The 21,608-nt window shown below is 29.6% G+C and overlaps 2 protein-coding genes and 1 long non-coding RNA gene across 6 annotated transcripts in view; 2 read left to right on the forward strand and 1 right to left on the reverse strand.

Annotated features, from left to right (window-relative positions):
* LOC132920914 (GATA-binding factor A-like) overlaps nt 1-8,678 on the forward strand; it is a 29,083-nt gene extending 20,405 nt beyond the window's left edge. For all 4 annotated transcript variants that reach the window (XM_060983645.1, XM_060983648.1, XM_060983647.1 and 1 more), the window contains 3 exons: nt 4,212-4,399; nt 5,461-5,737; nt 7,224-8,678. In XM_060983645.1, the coding sequence (XP_060839628.1) occupies nt 4,212-4,399; nt 5,461-5,737; nt 7,224-7,459 (701 nt within the window). In that variant the 3' untranslated portion in view covers nt 7,460-8,678. The remainder of the gene's footprint in view (nt 1-4,211; nt 4,400-5,460; nt 5,738-7,223) is intronic.
* Nucleotides 5,625-7,310, reverse strand: LOC132920915 (uncharacterized). Its single transcript, XR_009660801.1, has 4 exons — nt 7,183-7,310; nt 6,473-6,546; nt 5,818-5,870; nt 5,625-5,758 (listed from the first exon to the last, which is right to left on the reverse strand). It is a non-coding gene; the product is annotated as an uncharacterized LOC132920915 (long non-coding RNA).
* Nucleotides 8,679-15,496: 6,818 nt separating the features above from the next.
* LOC132921308 (nuclear receptor subfamily 2 group E member 1) lies at nt 15,497-20,984 on the forward strand. Its single transcript, XM_060984266.1, has 7 exons — nt 15,497-15,744; nt 18,187-18,327; nt 19,237-19,332; nt 19,653-19,742; nt 19,990-20,173; nt 20,282-20,394; nt 20,481-20,984. Exons 1-7 carry the CDS (start codon nt 15,741-15,743, stop codon nt 20,705-20,707), a joined length of 855 nt encoding a protein of 284 aa, XP_060840249.1. The 5' UTR covers nt 15,497-15,740; the 3' UTR covers nt 20,708-20,984.
* Nucleotides 20,985-21,608: the final 624 nt, after the last annotated feature.

The raw sequence follows: 21,608 nt of genomic DNA on the forward strand, positions 1-21,608 counted from the left end.
TGATACGTTAATAGTATATAAATATATTTTTTTGATTATAATCTAACTGCTATTTGCAAGTTATTGTAAATTTTTATAAAACAATTTATAATAAAATATTGATGAAAATATTATAAACAGTTGATCATATATTATATTACTAGGTTATTAATTATTATTTCGATTGAGACATAATTATAAGATAACGATTTTATAATCAACCTTAAAAAATGAATGGACATCTCGATGGTTCTCATCCATCACTGTAGTCTGTAGGTTTATTGTGCCTATATATAACATCATATCTTTTTTTATTTCGATAATTGGAATTGTTTTATTGTTATAACTTATAAGTGTCATCATGCCACTTAATGCGCTGCCGACGCTGTCGTATTTATATATTTTCAGTAAACATTATGTAGATAAACAATATATATATATATATAATATATATACTATTCCATAATGGCTATTATATACAATATTATTAGTAATATTATAAACACATAATATATAAATAACAATATTGACTAAAAGTATTTTAGCGTAGGTACCTAATATAATAATAAAATTATTTTAGGTTTATTGAACATAATTAGATACTTATCAATTTTATTTTAAAATACACATACATTTCATACTATGACAATAATTCAAATTTTAAATTTTCTTTGATAATCAAACCTTTAATAGTAGATAAAACATAGCATCTTAGTGTCAGTACAAATAAAATGTGTTTTTAATCAAATAAATTTAATTCATGCATAATAATTCATAAAATATCGATTTAATTATAACAGAAGTACCTATTATATTCTTGTAGATGGTAATAATAATTGTTAAAACGTGAGGTTTTATTTTCTTAATAGGTTTTCTTTACAGTCTTAATGATATGGATATAGTAAATGCGTTCATGCGTAACTTGAGACTCGATATCAAGATGTACAAACACATAATGTATTGTATAATTGTAACTGTGTAACATGGTTCCATCTTTACGGTAAACCACTCGTCTAGACAGTTATGCAAAATGTCTAGTAAAACGTATCCTATAGCAATATAATAAAAAAAACTGTTTTACAGATTTAATTGTTCGTTTTGTTTAAATATTATTATCTTCAATACAAAGATTATAATTTATATGTAATATGAACGGCATGATAAAATACAATATATGGTATCGATAAGCACACAAATAATTTACTTTGTGTGTATTAATTAATTATTGACTGCGACAAATTATTATAAACTGGAAGATAATATCTTAGTATATCTCAGTAGTTAGTAGATTTCATGGCATATTTTACAATCATTATAGTTCAGTAAATGACGATGGATTTGAATATTATAACGACGATTAGTCGGTCATTAACCTTATTTGCATATTATAAATGTGAGAATTAACGTGATTTTTTAGCGAATCGCCTTAATATAACCGTATGAAATGGGTAATATTGATAATGTTAGAGATTTATTGGATACAGGATATTTTTATAATTAATATTATTTGTATAATAAATATATGGTTTATAACAATAACTATATACGTCTGTATAGACGTATAGTCTGTACTAGGTAGGTATTTGGTCAATAACATCATTAATGGACGGTGAATAACGTTTTTTTTTGTTCGACGTAATTTATTACTATAACATTATAAACTGCCCGTCAAAATAATTATATTATATTTTATACATTTTGTAAGCGTTCTCTGCACATCATGTTTTTATCGTTTTACACAATAAGCTATGTATTTTCTTTAAAATTATCATTAGTAAATTAACGTTAATATCATTATAATATTATCAGTATTTGTTAAAGTGAGATAATACTCGTTGAAGTATATACTTAGACTCTTAATACTTACATACTTACTATTACTAACAATTTAATACATAGTATATTTTTATTTTGATAAGTATATACATATACATTTTTAATTGTTATAAAATATTACTGACTTGATATAATAATATAGTAAATAATGTATTATAATATATTAAATTGTATCCGTTTAGACCGTTTAGCTACCTAAAAAAAATCTATAACTATAAATCTTAATTGATTATCGCTTATATATTTGTGTAATTTTGTATCAATACATTACACGCATTTTTGTTTCTTGTAATTTTATAAAATCATGATTAAAATAATTTTGTTTACTTACATTACACATGGTTGGTAACTGGCAAGTATACTTGAGTATTATAATTAAGTTTGACAAAATGATTACAAGATCTGTAGTAATTTTTATTAACTTTAAAACTCATTTAAAAATGTATAAAAATTAAAATGACAACGATCATATAACTTGACTGTAAGACCTATTTTTTGTACAATAGTGTATAGTGGTGTACGTATTGTGGAGTGGGCTATTTAAAATCGGATTCTCGTCATTTTAATTATGAGTTTTTATGATAAAGTATTTGAACAACGTAAACTTTTAACGAATAATCATGTTTATGATATATAATCACACATACAATAAGTTATTTTTCTTTATCTCTAATATTTTTTTAGATTATCTAGCACTCTTGAATAAACATTATACAAATAGTCCCGATTTGAAACTAAAACTATCTTAGACATTTTAAAACATAATTTAGTAACCGTGTTTGTTTCTGTAGTGTCATTGCATTTAACAATTGTATGGGGATATAGGTTATTTACTTCTCTTTGTATTTGTATCATCTTTGTATTTTTTTCAAAATTCTTTAATGATTGTGAAATTCTTTAAATTAAAGTCGTCAGAATTATCGTTCATCGGCAATTGATGACGACGACGTTTCCTTTAATACGTCAATATTTAAATCCGTAAGTACGCAATAAATATTTTTAGTAATTTTTAAAAAGTAAAATATGTTGTTCATCATAAATAACAATAGTATAATTTAGTTTATTTTAAGAATTATCAACGTACTACGACTCAAGTATACCAGCCATGTAGGTAAAATCACTTAGGTACCTACTAACTATGGTTATTGATTAACGTTAAATATTTATGAAAAAAATAACTTATTAGACCGTAAAATATCACCGCATTATACTCCGGTAGTAGTTTTTATAAAAGGGTTATGCATGTGCGTATGTTTGAATGTTGGTCTATGTTCACGCAAGTCGGATCACCAGTCCAGACGATTACCGATCGACTACCGTTTTTTCTTGGCGACGACGACGACCCCGATTACCGGTTTCTTCTTCATATTCGTCGTTGTCGTCGTCGCGGTCTCCGACGTCGCCGTTGTCGCCGTTGTGTGTTGGCGCGTCGAAGGCGGCGGTGGCGTTATTATTATTGTAGGTGTATAATATAATATAATATTATAGAATACAACAAATAAAAAAATATTTTAAAAAACCCCACCGACCTCCGATTCGATCGGAACATGACAAATTACTCAACCCGAGGGACCAAACACGATCAATTAGTCCCGAGTGCATTAACCGGTTGCGCGCCCCTTCCCCCTTCACGTTCATATGGTAATTTATGTTTGGCGCCATAAGGTTTTTAAAACACACTCATGCACGCACACTTATGTTTATATACTTTTATTTTATTTTATTTAATACATTTATACATTATTATTTTTTATACTATTATTATATTCTGTTATTTTATTATTATTATTATTATTATTATCATTTGTTTTCACGTCACACGAGGCATTCGGTCGCGTCTGTTTTTAATAAAGCTATTTACACGGAATTCAACACAGACTGTATCTATATTATATAATACAATAGAATAGTTGGTGGAGATCGAAATGCGAAATTCATCCGTAAACTACATAATTTAAATTATTATATATCTCGTGTCTAAATAATAATTTAATGCTATATCAGTACTCAGTAGTGGATAATGCCGGAGGGATATCGGGACTTTTCCCGATGGGCCGGTATAATCAATAGACTGATAGAGCTTGTTATTGTCTATTACAATTAATAATTAAAATTCAAAGATATTTCTGCTTTATGGCTGTAGAGAAAAATATATTAAATAATATAGATTTTGATAATATTATTGGTGTTGTTAAAAATAAAAGTTATTTATTAGATACAAAAATATGTATCTACATTTTTTCAAATTTAATATTATATATTTAAATTATGTTTATATTGTACCTAAGTGTAAAACATAAGTTATTATTTTTTTTTAATATTAGTTAATTTGAAGGCAATTTAAAACTCTTATATAAGCACGTATTTGTATTCTAAAAAAAATTATCGTGTTTCAGACGCCGGAATGGATTTGCAGTTCGGAGACGGCCGGGAGTGCGTCAACTGCGGTGCAATCTCCACGCCACTGTGGCGCCGCGACGGCACTGGGCACTATCTGTGCAACGCTTGCGGGTTGTACCACAAAATGAACGGCATGAACAGACCACTCGTCAAGCCTGCCAAAAGATTGGTCGCCTTCGAGACCGTGAGTTTAGATACCTATATTATAGTAATAGCGTACATAATAGTAGCTATAATGTTATATACACTGTTGGTTATTAATTACGGGTGCGAAATACTTTAAGTCTTACACTACGTCATTCATCAATGATGACGTTTATGTAGTATTCAATAAATATTATTTTATAGCAAATATAGAAGTTATATAACAGTTTCAGCCCCTCTTTTTCATAACGTTTTTGGCACATTAGTTAAACTTTTAGTGATGGAATGTGAAGAATTGAAATCACAAATACTTTTTAGTGAATTTTAACGTATTTATATAGTTATAGAACATGGCCATACTCTCATTTAAAGTTCATAATATAATATATACGCATACATTATCTTAAATGGACTTCGATGTTATGGTTATACTTAATCACTTAATTCAACAAAAATTAACTAAAGTCTAAAAGTGTATAGTGTACCCAATATTATAAATCCTAAAAAAAAAAATTAATTTAATTGTCGCTAACGATTCTTTAAATTGTTCATGTCTGTACCATATTTTTATTATGATTTCATAATGTATTTAACAATTAGAAATGTTTTAATAATATCCAGATGTATAGGTTCAACGTCGTCTGATACAAGTTTTTATTGAATCATTACTCAATAATGTTTGTGCATTTCGTTTGTTCCTAGGTTTTTATCCTTATCACGTGAGCGATAGCGAGATGGTTTTATTATTACAATGATTTCTTCATCATAAAAAATCGTTTTATTTTTTAACATTAATAATTTCTAATGATATTTGTCATTTTTGTTTCGGGAAAATTCAACGTCTCAATTAACTAATTAATCTTTAGACAATTTTCATTCTATAATTATAACAATAAATAGTAGGTATGTTACTGGTATTATTATTACTGTTATTTGACTATTTGAGTACTCATTGCAGATTCTGGTATGTCAGATATCTGATTACAGCTAGGTAGTTTACTTTTCGGGCTCGTTTCAATCGTCCATTTATTGTACTCACATTTATAATTCGTTACATTATTTATTTATTGCATAGTTTATTTAAATTTATTTTCTCTGTAGGCATCCAACAGACGCCTTGGTCTGTCGTGTACGAATTGCGGTACCCGAATGACCACTTTGTGGAGGAGAAACAACGACGGCGAGCCCGTTTGCAACGCGTGCGGTCTGTATTATAAACTACACGGAGTCAATAGGCCGCTGACGATGAGAAAAGATGGTATCCAGACGAGGAAGAGGAAACCCAAGAAGCAGCCTTCGTCATCCTCCTCTTCTTCTAACGGTTCGTCAAACGTGGAAAATCACAGACAATCCACTTCCGCGGCCATAGATCTATTAGGTTGGTATAAAAATCGTATACCTATACGGTAACACAAGTTATGTGATTCGTGACTGAAAACTAGTGGAAAGTATACTTACTAGTCAATTCTAGGCATGTAACCGGATGATAAAAAAAGTTATGATCGATTGACCTGAAGTTAAAAAAAAACAACGAAAGAAATTATAGTAGTTTACAAAATATATCAAGAGACGTCTCGTCATTAAAATAATATTAAACACCGATAAAAATAAGAGGTTGTAGATAATTAAAACTTTTAAGTCGTATATATAGTATGATAATAAAACGAGATAAAACTATAATACCTACACTATTAACGCCGTTAACACTCGATTATACTAAACTATAACGTAAAATAAATTATTATACATTTGGAAACAATTTTATACTTTAACTAGTAGTCGGGAAAATAAAAATATTTAATATTTTGTTCACCCAGTGTCCGCAATACAGTGATAGAGTGATCAATAATATTATATTGTGATAAAAATATGTTTTTAAATCATTGAGTTCAAATTTAAATCCATAGGCCATGGATAACTTGTATATTCTGATTCAACCGATCCTTAAATTGTATGTAACCTACGTCGTTTCGTTCATATTATATTATTATGGCCTCACGAATGCGTATTAATAAATTTGTAATAATTATAGAATTTACCGCAGCCATTTTAAATACTTAATCATATATTATTATCTACATATTATAATATGTATGCTGTATTGACAACGCACCACTTGAATGTCGAATTTCTCATGGCTGGTTCAAAACGTCAGATTTTGCTTATCGTTTGCAGCTGTGTATACGCCTGGACAACATTTTATAACTTTAATTATGCAGTTTAACATATAGATGTATAGTGCAAAATGAAACTTAAGATAAGATAAACAGACATTTTTTAACACCGTGTCGGTTTATCAGTAAAAAAAAGAATAAACTTGCAATTTTTTATTAATTTCAATGATAAATTATAATATATAACAATACTTTAAGTGTCGTATAATATTTATAAAACGATATGATTATTCTAAACAAAGATAAGTTTTTAGAAACATTTACCAATTTTCAACAATAAAATAAGTAATACAATTTCTATTGTACGTTATAACTTATAACTAAGCTTATAGAGATTTCTTTTTATGTTTTTTTTTTTATATATATAGTTAAATTAATATTGAGGTCAAATAAAAATAAATATTTGGGATTGAAGTAAACTGAATCTAAAATTATATTTTACATATTTTAAGGGTTTTACTTATTAGAGCATATTATTTATTAACATAAAATCAAAATTCAAAAATTTTAGACAACAATACATTTTGTTAAGTGCATATTCGATCATTATTTTATGCATACCTGCGTGTTTATATCTGCGCGTGTTTTATGTTTTTAAGTTACCAAATTTATATCACACCAACAGGTTTAAAATTAGTCACGTACTCACGTGGCCATCTAATAAAGATGAATTGAAAATTTTTTTTTCAGTGAATAAACATACAACGGTGGAAATCAAACACGAACACAATTATGATTCGGCGACGGCGGCAGCGGCTGCTGCTGCAGTGGCCGCGGAACACTTCCTCTTCCCCAGCTCGGCGGGCAGCCATCATCATCCCCAGTTGGGCGGCTTCAGTTTTCCGCTCCCTCAGGCTCCGGTGCCGGCACACAACTACCAACACCTGTTGAACGGGCACGTCAACAACAAACTGATGGCGTCCTAGAATCCAATTTGTATATACAGACCGAAGTCTGAACAGCAGCCGCCATTATTGGATTTTGTACATAATTATATATAGTATAGCCTATCATAATATTATCATATTGATATTATATAATATAGTCAATAAGTTTGATTTCTTGCAATTTCTCGACTTATTAAAATACACAATAATATTGATAAAATTAATGTATTATAATATACGTTGTATATACCTACTGCAACGCCAGCAATGCATAAAAAAAAAACTTGTTAGGTATAGTAAAAAGTCATGATATAATGATACTGTAAATTTATCGTAAACTCGTATATTTTTGGAACGCACAGTACAATATATTGTATCACGCTATCTTCCCATAGAACTTTGGTTAGGACTGTAGTCATTTGCTTATCACGTCAATCGTGTATTTCTATTGTGTTTAAATTTTATTGCGGTAACAACCGTGCGTTCTAGTTTCGAGTCGACACCCATTTAAAATTTAAATGGCATGCACGACGAAAGAACTTATTGACGACTAGTTGTCTTGAAATATGTCTAGTCTTTTATATGTATATAATATACGTTATAAGCATTAAAATTCACCGATTTACTAATTCGTGTATATTGTTTGTATCCACGGTTTTCGTTCGACGCTTAATACTCACCAAATTATATTTATCTGTTAAAAATTGTACATACCATTTTATTACCGGGATCTAGATAATACGTTTTCTTCCAAAACATTAGAAATTATTCTTGGCGTGTCCTCACTTTTAAAATGCCAAATTGCTATTTTTCATTATGTACCTATGTAAATTTACTATTAATTTATATGTGTAAGTATATGTATTGTATATACTTAATGAATGTAAAAAAAAACTATTTTATAAATATGGTAATATGTATTTACGACTTATCATTGTATACAATTAAATGGCTATCATCGTAAATTACGATTCGTAATGTTATTGTTGTAGTAACAAATACTATGATGCGGTTGGTGCGTATCTATAGTTTATAATATAATATTGTTCTCAACATTATGTATATTATATATAATATGTCACACTAAACACATATGATAATTATCCATCAATCTCAATGTATTCTACTCTAATATTATCATTATGAAAAAAAATTTGTATTAATAATAATTATTAAACTATTATATCAAAATCATAAATAAAAACCGTTTTCAGATGTATAAAAACGTATAATACACTAATATAAATTTGTATTTAAATATCGCACATGGCACATTTCTATGCTTTCTGAACAATTATCATAAGCTTGAGTTAAAATTGTATGGTTTTTGATAATAAGATCGATATATTAACTTTGGTAATGAACGGGTTTTAAAATAAAAAAAAGGTTCTAAATACCATAACTCGACGACTGAATTATGCACTATTTTCAATAATATATAAGTATTACTCGTTATGTGAGTAAATATATGGATTATGTCCAGTATGAATTAAGACGCATTGAAACATATCAAATATTTTACATATTTTAAATATTGAAAAAAAGGATATTATTAATGAGGTTGAATGGGAAAGGAATTTAAATAAGTTTGCTCTGTTTAAGTATTAAGTTGTTTGATACGTTTGAGTTTGAATTTAATATAATGTATTAATATTTAATATAGAATAATCTACATAATACAATATATGTTTAGGTAAATTATACTTATGATATAATTACATATTGATAAGCTTATATTAATTACATACATTATATAATCGGAAAAAACAAAAAAAATTAGAAAAAACCGCTTTTCACACCATTCCAATATATATTAGTATTAAAATAATTATTTTGTAACCATATTTACCAAAATGTTGACAGTTATCGATTATAATCGTTTTTCAACGTATACAACGGGTTATCATCAAATTCAAATATAACAAAATTAATTTTGTTGCTTAAGAAATAAAACTGCACATTATCGGTAACGCGCTGTACCTAACCATCATATACATACTACGACGTGTTATACATAAAAATAATCGTATTTGGAAAACAAAAAGACGTTAAATCCTAATGCTGCCTGATAAGAATGATGAACGTAATAGCTGGCTAGTAATAAACAACATTGTACTCTTCGTCTGGGAAGCACAGCGTCGGACGAAACTCGAATCGAGTTCATTTGCAATTCAGAGTTTAGACGACAGAACACTACGAAAGAAGGATTTATTAAAAAATGCCTGTAGACTACGAATCAGCCAACATCCTATAAAATCGAATTCACTGTCTCATTGTTATTATATTAATCAAGTCGTCGATAATAGTATTATCATTATCAATATGACAATATGTGATGATTTCGTGGATTGAAAATACAGTAGTTGACAAATCGACGACGTACGTACTATAATTGTGGTTCTCGGCTGAAACCGTCGGATAGGAGGACGTCAGCGATACAAGATCGGGGGGTACGAGAAAGAGCTAGGAGGCGCGGGGTCTGACGATAAGTCACCAATGCACGTTCTACGGCACCCCGTGGCGTGACGAGTTCGCGGGTGTCGCACGCTCGGTTATATAGACGCGCGTTAGACCCACTACGGCCAGCCGAACGGCATCCATCCGCCTATTACAATCGCGCGGTCCAACGGCGACGGCGACACGGTAGCCAGCGGTACCGGAGTGGACAACGATGCTGCGACAATAGCAGTTATGGCAATCGTTACTCATTTACGAGAGCTCGACAATCTAGTTAATCGTTACGAAACAATAATGCGACCGACTGCTTGATGGACTCGAAACGTCATAGATAAAGGTATATATAGTTAGGGCGAAACTGTATTGCTTGCACACGTATACAAAGGTAAAGCGACAAACGGTAGAAAAGTTGGCGGATGGCGATGGAACAGCTGGCGAAGAAGCCGGACAACAACGATAAAAACATTAAAAACGTACTAAAGCGTTTAACGTGGAGTAGGTTATTGCCACGAAGCGGTGGTACACGCTTGGACGCACGTCAAAATATAAACGTCCCGGTGTACGACGTTTACGCGTCGCAACACAGGCGGAGGCTGACGAACGGCCGCGGGACGAACGCAATCGGGGACGCATAAATATTTTTATACTGCGACCGATAAAGCAGTCGATCCAAATCACAAATGGTATTTACAAAAATAATACAATGTCGGTGTAGGAGTCGTTTCAACAAGATATTGCGTAAAAGTAAAAAAAAAAATAACAAATAACAAAATATATCGTGTGATATGAGATTACGAGACACATAACCAATGGTCAGCATGTCTTTGAATGCAATGACAATGTCTATAGTTGCGGTGGCACGACGGTAGTGAACGATATCACATATATATATATGTTATATTGACTGTGTCTGTGGTGACGATATATATATATATATTTATTATGTATCAAAATACTATGGTGACACCATCACTGACATCGTGTCACGGACTATATGATATTAACGTCAATACGTCATTGATAACAATAATAATATGCACAACGGGACAATGTAAATGTAACCATTAAACGGTGACCGGCCAGCGTTTGCACCGGCGAAATCGCGCGATTTCTCTGTGATGCGTCGTCCGACAATAGTGAATTAAACGGGCCGCAGGTATATTCAAAACGAAACCGATGCACCACCATTATCACACGAACAAGCGGTATATAATATACGTGATGGCAATATGCAAATTACATACCAAGACGAATGGTGAATTGGTGAATCATCGGGTGGCTTTATACATTTTACGCACCAAAACGATACATGGTTTTGAGTGTACCAATACATTCGTCAGTCAATTAATACTAACTGATTTACAATAATCTATATAATGTATTAATATACATTATTATAATATATACATATATATGTACAACATGTTACATTTTACACACTTATACCTATAGGTTTATATAATTGTACCTTCCTGGCTGGCTGGCTGGCTGGCTGGCGACTGCTGTCTGCAATATTGCGAGTTGCAATGAGTTGTAATTTCCTAAAATATGGTATAATATATACACGCGTTACTCGATAGTTATTTTTTCAATACTTATATAAAACTTTTAAACGGTTTAAATCTTCAAAGAAAACATTATTACATAAAATATGACATTCTTCTTCAAAAGACTTTCAACTAGAAATATCCATTCAGCTATAGCTATACATTATTATTGTGTTCTCGGTTAACCGCGGAATATACTTACACCGAATGTCAAGTTAACTTCGATTAGACATTTTAGTATAATTATTATTATCATTAATGTGTTGCTCTACGCATAAATGTAGTCAAATTGTCTGTACAGTGCGCCGGACAAGACGATTAATGTGATTCACATTTTGTAAATATGTATTATCATTATATTTATATTTATTTGATCGGTTTGGCTTTCAATACAGGCGCTATTAGCTATATATAGTTACTGTACAATATCAATTATTTTATTAATCATTCATTACCCCATGGTTACCTGTTCAGTATATCGGAATAAAAATTGTTTGTGTCGCATCATCCGTATTATTCGTACCGCTTATTAGGTACCTGCTATAACATTATTTTATTATTTTATTTAGTTATCGACGTTGTCGTCCCCTTACGTGTCGCCGCTCGCCACTTAATCATCCAACACAATATAGACTATCGTCGGCCGGCAACACACACATTACACATAATATACAATATACATATTACCCGTTTTTTCGATATTTTATATGAAGTATAGTGTTTAAATTTGCAAATTTTTTACAGCGCAAATCGTATTTTAACTTCTAGGTTTCTATATTGAACTAAATTATATTGTATTATTGATACATAGTTTAAGGTTTACGGCGTATATTTTTAATATGTTATGTGCATTGTTTAAAAAATATCATTTTTCTAACAATTTACAGTCAAATAAAAATAATAATACAATCACATTTATCCTATTATAATAATTTGTTATTGATGTCGTATATTCAAAACAATTACTATTTTTGTACAATTTTTTGATTTTCTTTCGTTCTAGTGTCAATGACTTTTTTATCTTAATGATTTCTAAAACGTTTAATTAATATTATATGAGCATAGAATTCCTTGGTCTTATAATGACGAAAATATATTATTCTGTTTTAAATTAAGCGAAATAGCTTGACTATATAATTACAAGTTACGCATTTAATGAGTCAAAGTTAAACTATTTATTTTACATTCTATGTAAATATATTATCATGCATATTCAAACACAATATAAATAGTATCATTGTTTTAAATCGTTCATAACAATTCTTGTTGGTAATTTACTCGATCTTAAGATTTCATGTAACTCCACTAATTTTAGCTTGTTTTTAAACACGAGTATTTCAAAGTTGTTATAAACGAATATTGACCTGGAATCGAACGTATCTATAATTTTTATAGGTGATATAGATCGGACGTTCTTAAACTTTTGTTTTAACGCAGATGCCCATTTGTACATTACAGATCAGATGTGTTTCATTAAAATGAAATTAAACGTTAACAGAACTATATATTAAACAATTAATTGGTAATTATTTAGACCAATTGAATTTAAATCCTGTACCGGTTAGTGAAGCTCTCTTTAAGACAATATTATATTCTATATAATATATTCTTATAATCTTATATTATATTATATTATACTAATTACTAGCTGATCTGTATAACTTTGTTCGTGACAAATCAAATGCTCGTGAATTAATCCCTTCTTAAATTATATTAAATATGAATAGAAAAGATTTTTAAAGTAGTTTGAGACACTACATATCTTGCTGAATCTATTGGTGAACATTTTATGAAAATCAATCAAAAACTAAAGATATTAAAAGCTATCCGTTTTAGGCCTTTGATTTTGTATAAGTTAAGTTATTAGATAAGTTATTAATTATAGTTGGTATGTGTATAGCGTTTCTCGTAACAAATAAAATAATGGTTATGTTTTTACACTGTCTTAAACTCCGTTTAATACAAACTGTAGTCATTTGTGGGATTTAGACCAAATATTACAGGTTTAAAATTATGTACAATTATTATAAAAACTATTTTATTTTATGTAATCATTGGCAATATTAGTTTTTCGTTTACCAAAAAATCCCTATTTAAGCCTCACTTTTAAATATCAAATTTAAAAAATTGTCTTCAATGTGCAATATTATCTATACAGCAAATTTCAAAACTAAAATTATGATAGATTTGATTATAAGTTGCTTATCCCCACACACATTGATTTGTATTAATATAGGTATTATACAGGGATATTATATAGGTATTAATGTATTACCTACATATACATGATTGATTGTCAACGAACATTAAAATATTTTTAAACAATTTATTATATATTTTTAGTGCAAACTCTTTTATATTATATTAGTATGAATATTTACTAAAAAGTATATTGATTGAGATTTACATTTTTTTATTTTAAATTTTATTTATTTTATTGTATTTAAATTTTATTTTATTTTAATTAACTTTTCATGCACGTGAAATTAGCCCATTCACTTAAACGTATTAAATCATCACCAATACCTATTTTGCGATTTAATTCAAATTTCAAAAGTTTACAAATTAACCGTTTATAAACTCAGAACAACTGATAAAATATGGAAAAACAACTTCTCATAGCCCACCCACCGAAGTTTTCTTATTTTCGTATTTAAGTATTGAATACTATTAGCTATAATTATCACTGATCGTTGTAAAATACTATATACACTATAGTGCTTATTATTTTATTGTTTATTTAGATACCTAAACGAGTTTATTCGATTTTTAGATACTAAAATGACGTTATACTTAAAGATGTAATGAAAAACATCGATCAAGTATAAATTATTAAAATTATTATGGAATAAATTAGAAGAATTGATTAAGAAAAATAGACGTATGATGAACTAGGGAATAATAACCAAATCATACATTGATTATTATAAATGTTTTATGTTCATATTATATAGATCGATATACATACTTAAATAAATTACTAATAAGATAAAAAAAAAATAACAAAGTATTAATATACGCTCTTCATATTTTGTAGGTAATAATTGTGAGTTTTTGATATTTTGTATATTTCAGTGGACACGGCAACAAAAATCTGTGAAAAAATCAAAACTGAAATTCTGAACGGTCAGTATATTATGATTTATGAAACTAGGTATCATCGAATAGTATGGAATATGATAAATTTTGCAATGTTTGGGAATGACCAACACCGCGAACGAACGATACGACTATCGAGATATTATGAATTGTAATCGTATTTTAATTGTTTGGACGTTCAAAAAATAATAATAATACTGATACTTGAAGAAAAGGAAATAAAACTCGAATAAATTGTACGTATACGTTCGACCCACTGCTGCAGAAATATAACAGCTATGTGAGAAATAAAAAAAAATGAATCGTATATTCTCAATAATAACAATATGATAATAATGATAATAAAATAATAATGACCGACTACGTGACCCTTTAGGTTTTCAAGTTTTTTTTTCTTTTAATGGATACATTCAGATGTCGGGATTTATGATATCTGGTTGACAGGTGGCAAAAGCAAACATTACTTTAATGGACGCGGGCGAGGGATCAATGATCAACCGGCGTCGCCCGGCTGCTAAATTACAGAATATTATAATATACCTATTATATCTATACGCGAGCGAAAATGGTCGTGGCGCGGCCGCGCGGATATAAGTGCATGGCACTAGTAGTGGTGGGCGGGCGGGCGTGCGCGCACGTCCTCGAAGGGACTTTTGAATGGCTTTTGAATAAATAATAATTTGGAAAACGTGTCGGGCCACCCTTCCTCCGTGCACCCGTCCGATATTCCGCTCGTTTGCGGCCGATCGTACGTATATTATTATTATTTGCACTCGCACAATTATCCGCCCATTACCGATTTCGAATAACAGCGATTTTCTTCACTTTCCACCCCCTCCCCCCACCACCGTTTTCCGTGCATGTCACGATAACAATAGTATAATATTATACTACCCTAACATATGTGACATGTGTGTGTATGTTTTCCCATTGTAATGTTTTTCGTTTTGCCCTTTGGCTCAGGTACAAAACCTCAGAACTCTTCCGTTGCAGTTCGCGCGCAGGTATCGAGTCCGCCGCGGATACGAAAGCTCGTGAACGTGCCGGCGGTCAATGCGATCGGACAGTTGAATAGTTAACAATTATACAGAACAGATCTGTGTATAGATCGTGACGTACGACATCAATAATAATTGTCGTGTCTGCGCGTATACGCGATTCCGCTGTACACGTGGAGGGATCAAGCGCGGTTTGCATAATATACATACAACTCGTACATGGGTGAGTATATAGATTACGTCAAAATATCATTAAGAGTTACCATCGAAACTTAATAATATATTATAATATTATTATGTATACATGGGAGCGGGACCGTAACATTATACAGTAATTCCTTGTTGTCCTAGGATGTTATGAAGGACTTGTACAATGACCTTAGGAAATAGATGTTGTATATTACGTACTTATTTCTAATTGCATAGTTCCTATGTACATAACATAACGTATCAATACAACAAAAATTAACCACCAAGACAAATTACAGCGGTAGTATAATAACGATAAAATGTATATGGGTATTTCCAACTCGAACGCGGATGATCGAAATTGCGTATATGTAATCCTCGGATAATCGGGATAACGATGGATTACTAATTTACTATGTATTCCGTAACAAACGAATTGCATCCCGATAATATTTAATAACTACACTAATTGCGTCCGATGTAAATATTGTAATTACATTATTTTCCTTCGCATTTAAGACAGACTTAAGACTGTCAATAGCAACATTAAATATTATATTATTGCTAATACCTATAATGGTAGGTTAAAAATATTATTTTTCATAATTTCGTAATTATGCTCATCAAAATTATTGTTTTCGTTGTTAATTCGTTCAACTAATAAAAAAAATAAAAATAAAGTTAAGTTATTGGATTATTATATATTAAAATATATAATTGGTAAAAATTTGAATGATACAGTTTTGAGATAATCAAAACGTGTTATTTCGTTCACGTCATGAATATTATTTTTTATACATTCCAAATTCAATGACGCAAATAATCGGGACACAGTTAGTATGTCAATAATCTCAATTCTTATTTCGTGGACGCAATTCGTATGCAGCCATGTATTCATACACATATACCTATTATCGAGAGGTATTTAGAGATTGTTTATATATCTATATTAGCTATACAAGTATTATTATATTATAATATCATCTCACTTCAGCACGTGGTCGATCTACTGAGAGGTGAGATGCAAGGATGTTATTGTTATAATATTATTTGATTTATCACCCCTCGTGTATTTATATGTTGTAATTTAAAACGATCGATTGATCAAAACTCGACTGCCGCACCTGTCGTACGACAGGTTTGCGTTTTGTACATTACTATTTACGCATAATGTTACATGATTATTAATTTCTAAATACCACGGTACGTTTATATAGATATATCATATATATAAGTATAATCAGAGAGTCAGATACATATAGTAGAAGAAACGACAAAAACATCAATTCGTCCATACTTTACAGCATTAGTATAATAATATAATGTATACATACTACACGTACCTGCTTACCATAATATACATCATTTTATTACAAGTATTACTTATGTACACAATGTCAGTACACGTTTTTTTTTCAGTTATTTAAAGCCCGCTGCCATAGCGTAAAAACGTCACGAGTCTCCGAGTTTGCCCGAGGACATAATTCATTTTTGTTGTTTTTTAACGGCAATAATAACTGCAGCAGCGCGCGTATTATAGATCATTATAACGACAATGCTGCGTGTGCAATAATGCGTGTTATGTATATTGTCGTTGTACGACTTGTACGGTTCGTATGTACGTGGCGCGTTATGGCCGTTTATGGCATGACAATATTAATATGTATTATGGAAACGCACGGGGAGAAGATAACGAAAATCAATTATCTGCGGATGTCGTTATCCCGAGAGCGTTGCATAATATATAACGATATATAATATTATATACAGTGTTTGTATAATAACGCATGCGTGTCTAAACAATAACGAACAAACACATTTTTTAGGTATTTCATAATATATAAATCATTTTATATTTATATAGGTACTTATATAGTTATATATTATGTTGAAAACCATAATATTTACACATTATACACCAATGTTTACATATTGGTACTAGTTGACGTGTCCGTAAAATCAATTAAATACGTACGCCGTACGTGTTCGTCTATCGATACCTATCAACCTATCACATACATCAGTTATTAGTTAATTAGTTGTTAAGTTAACGTAGCATGTTTATTTCAAATTTCAAGACTCGCATTTTAAATTTAAAAATATAAAAGTACTGTAGCATTGTTCACTAATATAATACAATATATTTTATGTTTAATTATTTTATTATTTAAGTTAAAATTTTTTAGAATTTTAAGGTATAATAATAGATAATACAATACACAATATAGCGTATTTATGCATAAGGGAAATAACTATGGGAAAAAATATCTAAATTTCATCAGCATTGTACATTTTTTTATTCATTTTTATTTCTTATAAATGGTGTATAAATATATTTATGTACATTTCGAAAATAGTTTTTTTTTACAATATTATTTAATTACAATAATTTTCAAATAAGTACTTACACTGTTTAACCGCAATTTTTATTGTTTGCTTGTATTTGTTATATTTTATTTTAAATAATTGTACCTAGGACGAACGTTACCGATCCCGGTGTACTGCCGGGTGTGTGGCGATAAGTCATTTGGAAAACACTATGGCGTTTACTGCTGCGATGGTTGTTCCTGTTTTTTCAAGCGGAGTGTCAGGCGGAGGATCGTATACACATGTATCGGTACGTTGATCATTAGATATCTTAAAACGCTGCTATAATATAATATGCACATGTTGGAGTACATTAGCTATAACGAAAAAAATTGAAATTATAATTTATTATATTATAATGAGTGGCCGAAAATAGTGCATTAATCGTAGCAATGCTACTTAATTTATAGAGATTAATATAGAGTCACTACAGTATACATAATATATCTAAATACTATTATAATAGGATATAAATATATAATATAATATACTATAATTTATGGTTAGTGTATCAAAAATATAGTCACTTATCACAAATGATAATTGTTATTTATTATACTAAAAGTTTTTTCTGTTATATTTATTAAATGTTTACAAAAATATATATATATTGAGCAACTCTCAAATTTTTGTAATTCTCTTACTCATCACATCTCGTCTAGACTTCTAGTAATCAGATATCAAGCGAACTATAAAATATTTAAGTATCTATTAATACCAACCAACATAATACAAATGTTATTAATTCCAATAATACATTTTTTAGTTTTCTATGAAAAATACATGACTTACATGAGATACATGGGAAAAGCCTGTCACTAATAATACAAGAAAATAAAGTGATATGATGCATAAACGAATAATAAATAAATTTAACACTCGTTATTAACTGAGAAATTTTTTTTAAAAATTAGATAAAGCGTAACGCACTACATTAAAAATATTAACAGTAGCAATAGCGAATTACTTTTCTTTTGCAAAAAACTAGCTGTAGTGATGTAGCAATAGTGTGTTACAAAAAAAAAAAATAGTAAATTCCTGATTACTTGATTTGATTGAAATTATATTTATTATTTACCTTTGAGTTTTGAGATAGTTAATGGTTATTATTTAATTATTATTTTTTGTAATAATAATATTTGCTATTATATCCATTCAGCTGGCACGGGTCAGTGTATTGTGGACAAGGCTAGAAGAAATTGGTGCCCGTTTTGTAGACTTCAAAAGTGTATGAGGGTCAACATGAACGTTTCTGGTAAATATCTTGTTTACAGGTATATCTATAGGTACACTGATAATATATACAAATATATCGCATCCACATAGTGAATCACTCATTTTATGCACTGGATGGATAGTGAAATTCACGATCTGGATGAATTTTACTATATCTGAATGTCCAGTTAATGAAACGAGTGATTTCACTATGTAAATGCGATATATATATTATAAATACGGTATTATATATTCAACTGATATATATATATAATAGTTAGTACTAGACCTAGTTGTTATTATTATTGGCTTCGTTACTTTTTAATAATCCGATCTCATAATATTTTTTTTTACTTTTAGCTGTTCAAGACGAACGAGGTCCGAGAAAATCTAAGATGCCTAAAATACCTGAAATCAACACCGTTGTGCCAAAAAACTGGAAAACAAGAAGTAAGATGTATAATAGTTGTATTATAGTTCTATTATAGTTGTAGATCAACGAGTTCAATAAATTCATATGTATGCAAATGTACTACACTTTTCTAAAATCTAACAGGTTTTCAGTATAATTTTCTCTTAAATACTACAATTACAATTGATTAAGGTCATCCAACCATGTATGAAAAAAACTATTGAAAAAAAAAACGTTCACTTTTGAGTACCTATGTAATATTGTATATTTTGTTTTATGATTTAGATGAATATATATACGAAATTGGTGCTCAAATATTTTTAACGAGTCTCAGACAATGTAGATTCAATGAATCAATAGCTATATTACCAAAAGCTGACCAAAATGAAATACTCAATAAAACGTGGCATCAATCCTTCGTGCTAATGGCGGCGTTTTGGCCGACAAACCTCATAACACTTTTATCCGGGTGAGTTTCATTTATAATACATACAGTACAAATATAACGTTGTTGTTGTCGTTGCAATGATTATGATTTGTGAGAATTTATTATTGATTTTATTTTCTATCCACATAGATCAAACTCAAGTGTCGAACGTATAGTCGCCACGTTAATAGCCAGTCACCGGGCGATGAGACTCGATTCAGTCGAATACAATTTAGTGCTTACCCTCGTCTTATGTCGACCCGGTAAGTAATATTTTCTTAATATTACAATATTACTACAATATTAGTTTAGATTTGTATATGTATGGTTTTGTATTCTGCTACGATAGATCTATGCGGTTCAGCTGAGTTCAGAAACGACTTGAACACCATTGGAACAAACGCTAAGGACGCTCTGATGAAACACGCTGCGTTCAAGTCACCGACTAGATACTACGGAATATTGGCCTGTATACTTTCCGTCACTGAAGACTTGGCGGGATACATAAAAATAATTTTTTTCGAACCATCCGTCAGAAATGTACCGATGAATCACCTAGTGTCGGTCATTACTTAGACGCTTTACGATTTATCTATTTTCTAGTCAGCTTCTACAGTTCTATACACAAACAAATAAACATTACACATATGTTATATTTTAATATTTAATATTTTAATGTCTGCGAAACATTAGTAACCGCTCAACATGTAAATAGATAACAATAAAAGAACACTATAATTATATAATAGATAAACTTTATATTCTTTAGTCTTTGTTTAAAAACTGAGCAAGTCACTTGGTTTTTGTAACACATATATAGTAAAATACCGTAAACCTGCAACTTATATTTGCTTAGTTGAATAGTTCCTATATACAATATATACGCTAAAATTTACAAATTTATTTTAAAGCAATTTCTGTAATACATCTATTTTAAATAGATTTTGTTATTTTCTAAAAATTAATAAGATTTGTTGAAAAATTATGCACGCATTCGTTGAGTGATTTGTAAGACTTTAAACTTCATTGAATAGATACTATTTTTAATACATATATCTTAATATTTTAAATGAATTAAGCAAATTAATTTATAAACCAAACATTAATGATAAAGTGAAAAAATGCAACTAGTTGATGCTTATCAACATTTAAGAGGAAATAAAAAATTCAAAGCTACCAAGTATAACTAATTTTTATAATTTTGTTATAATATTGTAACAATTCAATGTTCAACTTTATCCAAAATCATTATATAGTATACACAGTTTCTTTAAACTGAAAATTATTAGTAATGAATATTTAATTGGGCGCAGTTTTTATTAGAAAACAAATTTAGAACTATAATTAAAAAATATTTATTTGACGAAAACTGCTGTAATTAAGAATTTATATTTATTTTATATAATTATAGTTTACTGTGCATTTAAAAAATCGTAAATACTTTTATGACGAATCGTAATTGTTTTACAAATTACGC

Source organism: Rhopalosiphum padi, chromosome 2 (genome assembly GCF_020882245.1).
Source record: "Rhopalosiphum padi isolate XX-2018 chromosome 2, ASM2088224v1, whole genome shotgun sequence".
Taxonomy (NCBI): domain Eukaryota; kingdom Metazoa; phylum Arthropoda; class Insecta; order Hemiptera; family Aphididae; genus Rhopalosiphum; species Rhopalosiphum padi.